Source organism: Nanorana parkeri, unplaced genomic scaffold, assembly GCF_000935625.1.
Source record: "Nanorana parkeri isolate BGI_ZX_2015 unplaced genomic scaffold, ASM93562v1 scaffold1196, whole genome shotgun sequence".
Taxonomy (NCBI): domain Eukaryota; kingdom Metazoa; phylum Chordata; class Amphibia; order Anura; family Dicroglossidae; genus Nanorana; species Nanorana parkeri.
The window spans coordinates 517,464-528,370 of NW_017307464.1; the positions used below are offsets into that span (position 1 = coordinate 517,464).

Genomic DNA, 10,907 nt, shown 5'->3' on the forward strand with positions numbered 1-10,907 from the left:
TTTTGGGAAGTAAACAATCCCAAGGTCCTCTCTTTCAATTAATAGGGGCAGAGGTGGCACCTTAACTCCTCCAGGTATGAATCATGTATGTTGAAAATAAACTTTGCTGTTTCTTGCACTGCAACATGGAGCCTAAACTGGTAGAGAAAAGTATTTCAATGCAAAGCTGGTGCTTTGAGAAGAGTATTCTCATGAAACTGGTTTGAAGAACTTAGTGATGAGCAGCATAGCAACCGTTATTAGCATGGCTTGGGGTCCAACATTGACATTTCTCCAACCAAGTAGGTTATCAGCCACATGTCTGGTGCGACGGTTCTGTCTGGACCGCGATCAACGACCCGCTTTGAGCCGATATTCCCAGTGCCAGCCATAACCCAGTGTAAGCCCCCCCCTCTGTTTCAGCCATTGGCTGCAAAGGACTGCTGGTGTCCTAGCAACCAATGACGTCAGGCAGGGCCAGCTGCTACAACTACAAGTGATCTGGGCAGCTGTACAGCCACCCAAATCACGTGTATTAACCACAACAGGCCCCCAACCCTGTCTTATTTGCACAGGTCTGAGGCAGATTTATCATTTAAAATAATATTATAAATCATAAAGATAACAACACACAGTGTACTAAGTACCTATGTACTCCCTCATTACCTCCACTTTAAAATCCTTGCACATGTAAAGCCACATGGTTAATAACATTAACCTATTAGAATATTTATTTAGCTTAATTAATACTTACAGTTTTTTCTTTTTCTGTTTCCTGCTCTGTGAGTTTGCTTGTTTCAGGTTTTGTTTTCTGATTTAATGCTTCTCTGTCATCCAGTTTCTCCAAAGTTGTTGCTGAAAGGTCAATCATTAAATCGTGCTTAGGAATGTTTTTTTCTTTATGCTTCAGATGCTCTTCTGTCTGCTCTTTAGGCACTAATGGAATGTCTTGGGCAGCATCTTGTCTACTGTCTTTAAGGGGTAGCACCTCTGCAGCTTTAGAAACCACTTGAGCTTCTGTTTCCTTGCTTAATACAGGTGGGCTAACCATAGCCTTCATATCTCTTGATACAGGTGGGCTAACCATAGCCTTCATATCTCTGCTTACTAGTTGGCCAGATTTCTCCATTTGTCCTTTACTAACTTTGTCATCTGAAGTTTTTGGACTTTCTTTTTTTATGACTTGATCAGTTGCTTTATCCTGTGTTTTCAGATTTGATGGTAGAGGCTTGTGTGCTTGCTCAGGAGGAACAGAGTGCTTTGGTGAAGATTTTGGAGACAGTGCTAAAAGAGGAGGCACTTTTCCCATATCCCCAAGTTGTCCTGAGAGTGCTCTTTGTGTCTGACAGTTTAAGCACAGCCATTCTGCAGCCTGCAAGAGAAAACATCATATATCATTACACATTTCAAAAGGTTCTATTGGTTTACTCTAAGACTGATAAAACTTACAGTAGCATATAAATGTCACCTCAAACAGCAACAAATGCTTAGCTGTGCTTTTTGTAAATATGTGTGAAAATATGGGGCAAATATTTCACCTCTGTGAATGGATCTCTATGGTCTCACATACATACTATAGTCAATTGTACATCAGTGCTCTACTGCTGCAGAACTACATTGGTAATGTGGAGCAAAGCGGTATGGTTCTCAGTGATTCCAAACCAACATAAAAATAGAATACTAAAAGTGAAAACCAAAAAAAAACCAAGAAAAAATGAATGCATGTGCCCTGTGCCCTACAGTCATTCATATGTGATTAATTGACAATGACTCACATAATGAGTGATAGGTGGGCAGGGCTTCTGCAATTACTCGGCTTAATTTTTAATTACTCCTCACATGCACCTGCGGACTACATAGCCAATTTTGACAAGTACCCAAATTCCTTTATTCCAACAGAACCCTCTGCTAGTAGTAGGAGTTCAAAGAAGACCTCTGCTAGCTCACCTAAAAATGTAATATATTTAACAACATTTCATGTTTAAAAATGAATTTGATAAAGGACAAAAACACATTTTTTTGTATAGCACTAATTTCCAATTGGTCAGCATGTACTGGACCCACAATGCAAAATAGAAGGTCTGCCTTCCTGCCAGCCCATTGCCACCCAAATAAAGTTATCTGATAAAAAACTTTAAAAATAAAGATTTCACAAAACCATTAAAACAATTCTCATCTCAGTCCTAGCGTTTAATGCTTCCAGAAAGTGCAGGAGATATCACCATGTCTCACCACTGCTGGTGCTGGTGATGAGGATAGTTTCTGGTATAGTAAAACACTTGAAATCCCATGAGAATATACAGTGAGTGCATTTTCCTTTTTTTGCCAAACTTTTACTTTTAATGTTTTTGTTTTGGGGCTCACAGAAAGGTAGACCTTATATTTGCATGGGAGGTCTTCTTAAAATTTAGTTTGAAAAATAATTTATTTTTGGTCCCTGAAAAACTCATCCCTCTTGTTAATAAATACAATGAAGTGTGTTTTAACTTAACTGCATCACTGACAAAAAAAACTACAGAGAAGCACATCCATTCCTGTACCCACTATATCTTAAACGACTGACATTGCAGGGAACTAGTGATAGAGAACTGAGATAGATCCTCTACTCAATTTTTCACACACCTTGAGTATTTTAAAAAATGGAGTTTCATAGAAGCTGAAAAAATACATAATTCTCAGATAGCTCATGTTGACTTCATTTAACCTGTGCCTACTGTAGTGTGTGCATCCTGTCTCAAATTTGTAATTAAAAAGAAACAACAACTGCAATTTTAAGAAGTAGCTCCCTATTTTGATTCAACAGTTATTGATATATGCTTTCAGAATTGTTAGTGAGCTGCTCTATTATCTTAAAGCAACAATTCACCAGTCATGAATCTGAATCTGGAAGCTGATCTTCAAGATGTTTATGTAAAACTATAGTTTGATCCAGTTGTGTTAGCATGTTTTTAATGGAAAGCAGTAGAAAGTCAACTTGTATTATAACTGTAACTATAACAGCAGCTTTTTTTATTTGCTCTAGTATATTTGGGAAGCATGTGCAAGTGATTCAACTTATCCTAAAAATAATTGAATAATATTCCTACTTGTACTCATATTTGTTATAGAATTTGACAGCGAAGGACCTACATGACCTTAATTACTACAGCATCATACTTTTTTAGTTTTGTCAAGAAATATTAAAATAGGTTGACTGGTTCACTTTGCATCTATGTACTTCTAAGATAAACTGACACATATGACTAGGTTAAATAAAGAACCTGACCTCACTTGGCTTGTGATTTTTATTCCTTAGTTTCCTGTGCATCACTTACTGCAAATAAAACATTTACTTAATATAAACAGTACTTTCAAGTTGAAGACAAAAGGTTTAATATTGATTACTGGCATCATCTCTTGGTTGACTATCAACTGTGCATGTGCAATACAACAGTAGTAGTAAATGGCATTGAAGAAATTCCTAATTGTAAAAATTCCCCAGGCCACAATTTTTTAAAGTTAAGAAGTGCTGTTTTAGTAAATAGTCCCGCTTGAAAAAAATCTAAACCTAGAGTAGAAGTGCAGCCAGGCTATGGCCATTAAAATTATTTACATATTCTTGGCAAGCAGAAAAGCTTTAAAAAAAAAACCTCAGTGACATCTGTATCTGCAGGCCATGTGGAACACTTCATCCTCAAAGTTCTTAAGAGAGGCCATGAAGTCATCTAAGTCAGGTCCGATAACTCTGCTGCATTCTCTCTTTGGCTGATGTCAGATGGACGACTGCCACTGACGACACACCACCAGCAGTAGTGTCATGTGGGATGGCCCTATACTAACCTCTGTGGAATTACTCCCTCACTGAACCCTGAACACTGCCACATTTTGCTTTCTAGTGATGGGAACAAGGGAATTACATTTCTAGAAGGGGGGAACAGTGTGAGCTCAGCTGTTGAAATTAAACTGTAACATTTGACGATGCAGTGCTCCACAGTGCATGCAGCTACTCAATGAGAATGTCAGCATAAAATAAGATATTGCTTCAATGCACAGTTAACATATGATGACAAATGAAAATTGATTGCTAAAATGTAAGTTACAAAAAACTTTCAGTCAATAAAACTAAGCCAATGAATCTGTGATTCTGCATAAAAAGGTATAGTTACTTTAAAATATTTGACATTACGTCATTAGAGACATATTAAATCTGTCTGTCCAGAATACACACTGTAGGGTATGTTTATAAAGCAGTCAAACTCACCACACATTTTCTGCTGGTGAACCTTTCAGATACATGTGTTTGAACGTCATTAAATAATTTGCCACTAGTGATTGGTGAAATTCCTTGTGTTAATATAATTACGGTAGGCATGAAAAATGCATCCTTGTATTGCTGGAACACCATTTAGAAATTAAGCTACATGAATAATGTGCTGTATATTTAGTTGTAAACCAGATTACTATTTGTTGTCACACTGCATTATTCTAGCCCAAAATTCATACATTAGATCATGGTTGGTGGTTACAAAACAATTTCACCATGGACATACCTTTTATGTTCCTGGTTTTATAGCTATCTGTGTCACTAGCAGCAGGCATGACTGCCCTTGAGATTGCCCCAATGAAAACAACTTCACAGGCAACCAAACCAAAGTACTGAATCATCAGATACGAGTGTAGTTCTTAAACAGGTATAGCTCAGGTAAGGTAGAATTCAGGCAGAGTAATATCACAAGGTCAATATGTGCAGCAGGCAGAGACATGCCACAAGCAAAAGGTTAAGTAAGATGATAGAAAAACCACAGAAATAAGAGTGCAGGTCCTTGTTAATCAAAGTGGCAATCAGGATTTGCAAAACTGTACACCAAAGGAAACAGTTTGCTTGAGTACTAACACGGTCCACTGGTGGTTACCCATGTCAGTTGATGGGTTCCTTACAATCCTCAACTGACATATGATGCATGCTGTTTACTCTATAGCCTTTATACCCTTTAAAAGGAACACATGCTATAATAACTTCAGTGCCAATGGTAAAGTTAAAATGTCAACATGACTATGAAACTTAACTGTAGTGGGCAAAAGCTATACAGTGTGTTCATCTTTATTCCGTATAACAACAGTCAACAAAGTGTCATAATCACCAGTACAGACATCTAAGGTCATCTAATGGGCTTGGGATTGTGAAATAATAATGTACTCAGTATGCATATTTATAAAGGAGGAAGGGGGGAGAGCAGAAGGTACCCCAGTTCCATCTTATCACATGGGAAAACAATAGTAGTTGTCAGAAAAAAAATCTAGGATGGCTAAATACTATTCCTGAGATTCATTAGCCAAAGGAGGTGCCCATTAACATGCAGAAAGGTGATTGTTCATGCCAAAATCATCCACATTTGCAATAATCTTTTCATGCTGATGGGGCTAGATACATGCTTTATTGAAATATATACTTTAAATGAATCTGAATATTATTGCATTATACTCTTCTACACACTTGATGATCTAATCACTTTTAATATATAATAGACATTCCTTTAGAACACAAAATATAGTAATGCATGTGGTAAATAGAGTGCTGTCTTTTTAGGAAATGCTATATAACTAAACTAGATGTGTAAATGACTGTATGTTCCAGTGTAACTAAAATACAAAATCTAATGTATGCAACAGTCTGTTCTGGGACTGCTCAGTCTGACTGCTTGATATTAATAACATGAGTAATTGCACTACTCTTTTATATTTTAAAGGTCACTCTTTCAGTTTTTTATTCCGTATTACTTTTTCCTAATTCCGGAATTTTCTATTTTAAGATTTGTATTTTGAAGCACCTGTGCCCTTTCGGATGTTGCTGGATTATAAATTGGTTGTGAAGGATGTAGTGTGATCAGTGCAAATGAGGAGATGGTGCACTGACTGCATTCTGCCTTCTGTATGAGCCTATACTACAGTATAGTATCTTGCTGCCATATTATGATATTCTGCAATATTCCAATTAGATTTTTTAAGCAAAATGTATGTTTGTGCATTAGACTTATTTCAAAGACTTATATTAAAAAAATGTTTTGTACTAACTAAATTAGAATCACTTGCAGAATTGAGCAATAGCGATTCGTTGGGAAATTCTTTAAAGAGAAGTGGGTATGTTGCGCTTGGTAAGTGAATCTATTTGGTTTTACTGTGAATAGTGAAAATAGTCACAGTATGTAAAATCTACAGTAGATTTTAAGAGATACACTCTAGAACCAATCACTCACTAGGATTTTTATTAAAAGGCCATCACACTTTTTATTATTTCACAGACATCACTCACCTTATCCTTCACTTTATATTCACTTCACATATTTGCAGAATAATTTTTTCACATTGGACTAATCACCACGGAACCATACTGTGACTATTTTCACTATTCACAGTAAAACCAAATTTAGTTGGGAAATACGTCCTCCGGCACTGAAAGAGGATGAATTTTCCAACAAATCGCTATCGCTCAATTCTGCAAGTGATTCTAATTTACTATCGCTGTTTTCTACCTGGTCTAAAACCGCTTTTGACCTAAAGGGACACTTTTTGGATGCCATGGACGTTCTCAAGTTTCCAGGCAGAAACAGTAAAAGTGCAGGTAGGGCACTGGACAAAGATCTAGGGACAAAATTGAAGTGAAATAGTTTGATACATATATGTAATTATAGCAGATTGCATTGTATTCTGTGTATTCTGTGTGAATGTAATTTTTCACTTTTGAATTTCCCGCCGGCTCCGCCCCCCGCTGTGATGCCCAAAAACGAAAATAAAACTCAGATGCCGGCCGCGTACAGCAGAGGACGCTGCGAGCTCGCAGGGACAAGGTAAGTGACACTTTTCTGTGCATTCCCGAGTCTGGCTCGGGGTTACCGCTCCTGGTACTGAAAATTAACCCCGAGCCAGACTCAGGAATACCGCCAGGGAGGTTAAGAGTATTTTCTTATAACCCTAGGGAAATTCTGTACAGAGTATATTTTGTATATGTATTGTATGGGATAATGAATAATGATAATTTAAGTACAAAATGTGAAAAGCATTATGTCAAAATATCACTGAAATTGGTTTAATTAGATGGTTCAATTAGTTATTTTCACACATTTTCTGAGATGTAAATTATGGTGTTTAAAATCTGCCGAGTTTCCAAGTAAAAACCCTTAACATCAAATTTAAGTGACTCTGCCAGTGAGATGTTTCTTTCTTTTAAGCCTGCAGCTATAGTTGTTCTTTTTTTGTGTATTAAAACATGAAAATCCATTCTAGCAACAAGCCAAGTCTCTAGAACCAAAGAAGAAGCAATATGTTTCACCTTTGGTAATGAAGCCAATATTATTACAGTGTGTGATTATTGTGGAACCTAATAAACTCTGCATGCTAGACTGTTTGATGCCTGCTAAATTACTAACATATTTAAAGCACTTTAAAAGACCTAGAGTGCCTATCATTATGTTAGTTATTTACACTTGCACAGTAAATGGAACATTTATCTTATTGTGTGTCGCTTGCTGTCTGAATGTATAGTTAGGAGATTTCCCCTCACTTCCTGTATCAGTAATCACATTGGAAGTGACAGGAATCTTCTAAATAGGGACACATATAGTAAAAATCTAGTTCTATTGAGGAGTATAAAGTACAACATTCACTCTGCTGTAAATAAGATGTCAGTTAAAGGAGAACTATGGGGTTAAGGCTTTTCCCCATAGTTCTCCTTAGGGTAACGGGAGGACACAAACTAGCGTGCTCCCGTCACCCTAGGCTCAGTATACCGCGAGCTGTAGCTCACGGTATACTGAGACGCCGCAGCTGAAGCAGATCCCGACAATTGTGCCGGGATCCGCCCAGCTGCGTGACTGACAGCTGGCTCTGCCTATCTAGAGGCAGAGCCAGCTGTCCCCCCCTTCCCCTGTCCGTTCCGCCAGTCAGCGCTGGCGGATCGGAGAGGGGGGAATCCAGCCCCTCCCCTGTCACGGCAGAGAGCCGTGGCAGGATCGAGAGGTGAGCGAACGTCGGTATGTGTTCGTTCACCTCCCGATCTACTGAGCCGACCTGTGACAGTCTCATAGTTCTCCTTTAAAGGAGAATTATGGGGAGAGTGAAATACACTCATCCCCATAATTAGAACCGACATGTGACACTAGAGCGGTCAGCTCTTTAGAGCAAGAATTGAGCGATCACATACCGCTGAATGGTCAGTTCCCGATCTTCTCCCTGCAGAGAGCGGTGACTGTCCGTAACCATTCCCCTCTCTGTTTCTCCAATATTGACTGGAGGGATGGACAGAGAGGTGGTGGGCACAGCTGGCTCTCCCAACACTATTTCCCGGCCACAGCGTGGCACTGCGCTGTAAGCATATAGTGGGCTATATGCTGGATTTTTTAAATGTCCTCCTGTGACCCTAAAGAGAACTTTAAAAAACAATAGCTTTCTTTTAAATAATACACCAACCATATTTAGCATACACAAAAATCATACTTAACTCTCTAACTCAGCTTGCACACAAGTGTTTTTTCAGGGAGAATCTTGCATCTGAGACACATTTTAGATGCAAAAAAGCAACAATGGCAGCTGCGGGATAAGGTATGCCGCCGTGTCCCCTCCTCTCTCCTGATACTGTCGGGCGTTCGAGATTAAATAGCACAGCGGAACCACTCCTATCCCCACTGTTGCATGCAGTGTCCTCATGCACAGGGCCGATGCAAGGTTTTTGCCTAAACAGGCGAAGGTGCGTTTTACTGCCCTCCTCCCTCGGCACCCTCAGGCAGTCTTATGGCAGCACTAGCCCTGCAAAGATATTCCATAAAGCAGCGCTCCAAACCTAATAGGAGATCTGTGATATCCATGTTACAGGTCAAACAAATTAGCTCCGAAGAATTTAGAGAAAAGGAAGACTACTGTAACAAAAGTATTCACACTGACCGCCAATGTAACAAAAGTATTCACACTGACCGCCAATGTAACGAAAGTATTCACGCTGACTGCCAATACAAATCACCACGGCCCATTCATATGTAAATATCTCTGCCGGGACAGTGCAGGAATAGCACTAGCAAGCTTAGGAGAGAGCACAGAGCAGAGAGAGCTGGGTGAGGAGGTGTTTTTCAGCCCTCCCCCACCAGTGCCCTCAAGCGGCCGCTTGTGCTGTCTGTATGGTAGCGCCGGCTCTGATCTTGCATGCAGCATTCTCGTGCATCCTTGACTGTTTTGCTGAGAGTAGTATAATGCACCACTAAAGGGCTATTCAATACTGAGATTATTTGCAATGCATATGGTTGGTGCTGGTGGGCCCAGATGCTTCTTAAGTGAACATATACACCTGCCCTTATATTTGGTTCACAGTTTCATGTTGCGCTAGCTGAATGGGTTGCCTATCACACACAAAAGATGAATGCAAGTGTCTTTGAGAATGAATGGCACCACATTGCATAAACGCATGTTACCATGCCTTGCAGTAACACACGCATTACAGAAGCATGTCAGTGTGAATAGGCCTTTGAAAATGTGGGTTGTAAAATTATTTGAGAATCCAAGTTTATGTATCTGTTATCAAATTCAACCATTCATTATAATCAATCATATTTTCCGATTCTTTATCATAGGGTGGTAGATTCCACTTAGAAATTACCCTTCACAAAAAACAATAATAATTATAATAACAGTACTAATAAAATATCCAGTTTATGCATAGGAAAATTGTATTGACCATCAGTCATTTCACTGTGATAAAATTCTGTTTCCTCCTTTTGACTTGTGATCCCATGTTAGTAAAAAGACAAAGGAGACCACATTTTTTATTGCTCTCCTCTGAAGCCAAACTGTAATGACCCTCTGCTAGTACTATTTTATATGGCCCAGTTCACTATTTTAAAAACATGAACTAGTGCTTGTTTCCTTAAGCATGGTTGGCATTGTACATTTAAGGTGGACCAATAACTTCACTCCTCACATGAATACAACTTTTGTTACCAAGTGTGAAAGGTAAAAAATGGTGCTGGGTTCTTCTTAAAATAGCAACCAGGACTTCCGGTTCCGGCGCCTAATGCGATAGACGAGCGGCCCCGAGCTCCGTCCCGTACTCCTGGCCAATCTTCTCACCGGAGCACCATCCACCCCTTCACAACACCCCTCTCAGTCCGGCCACGATCGGGGACATGGAGAGTGAAAAGCCCGCAGAGGAAGAAAAAAGCCTGAAGTATCCTCAGCTGCATGGAGGATGTCTCCCTACCTCTCACTACTGGCTGATGCTCTGCCGCACTCGGTGCTCCGGATACACATCACTGTTTGCACTACCTGTGCTGTTTTGACGTGGAGGGTCCTGAGTGGTCTGCATGACCCCGTGAGACGGGACGGGGCCGTCTCTTTCTTTCTTCGAACCACTCCTGATGCTGACTGCACACGTGGGTGTCATGGTTGCCCCACCCTCAGTCAGTTCGCAACCGCTTGCATTGGGAAAAAAGGAAGTACAAACCACGGATTGTTACTATTGTTTATTATTTTTTCTATTTTTTTTCTCCTTCTGGTGTTTTTTGAATTTCCAGTTATTGCTGTTCATTGTTTGATCACGTTAGTCCAACCTCGCAATCACCTGATACCTACCATACTACGCTGGGGTCTCCAACATATGAAAGGGCTCCCTTCTGATACCAACTCCTGGAGTGACCTTTCACACTCACACGCAGGCCCTGAGGGCAATGGGATCGGACTCTATGGCTGCTTCGGGGGTGCTGGGATACCCAAAGATGTCCCTCCTTCTTTTACAACACTACTTGCTCCTACAACTCCTGATGCTCCGTTTCATCAATGGGACCCACCCTGAATATAATTTCATGGAATGTCAAGGGATTAAAGTCACCCAACAAAAGAAGACGGATTCTCCGTCACCTGAAACGGCTCAATGTGGACATTGCGCTCCTGCAGGAAACCCATCTTAAAGC

At 39.9% G+C, this 10,907-nt stretch overlaps 1 protein-coding gene across 1 annotated transcript in view; it reads right to left on the reverse strand.

Moving 5' to 3' along the window:
- PCLO (piccolo presynaptic cytomatrix protein) overlaps positions 1-10,381 on the reverse strand; it is a 118,245-nt gene extending 107,864 nt beyond the window's left edge. The window contains exons 1-2 of the mRNA XM_018568486.1: positions 10,229-10,381; positions 734-1,351 (exon numbers count right to left, since the gene is read on the reverse strand). Coding sequence (XP_018423988.1) covers positions 734-1,351; positions 10,229-10,381 — 771 coding nt within the window. The remainder of the gene's footprint in view (positions 1-733; positions 1,352-10,228) is intronic.
- Between the last annotated feature and the right edge of the window lie 526 nt (positions 10,382-10,907).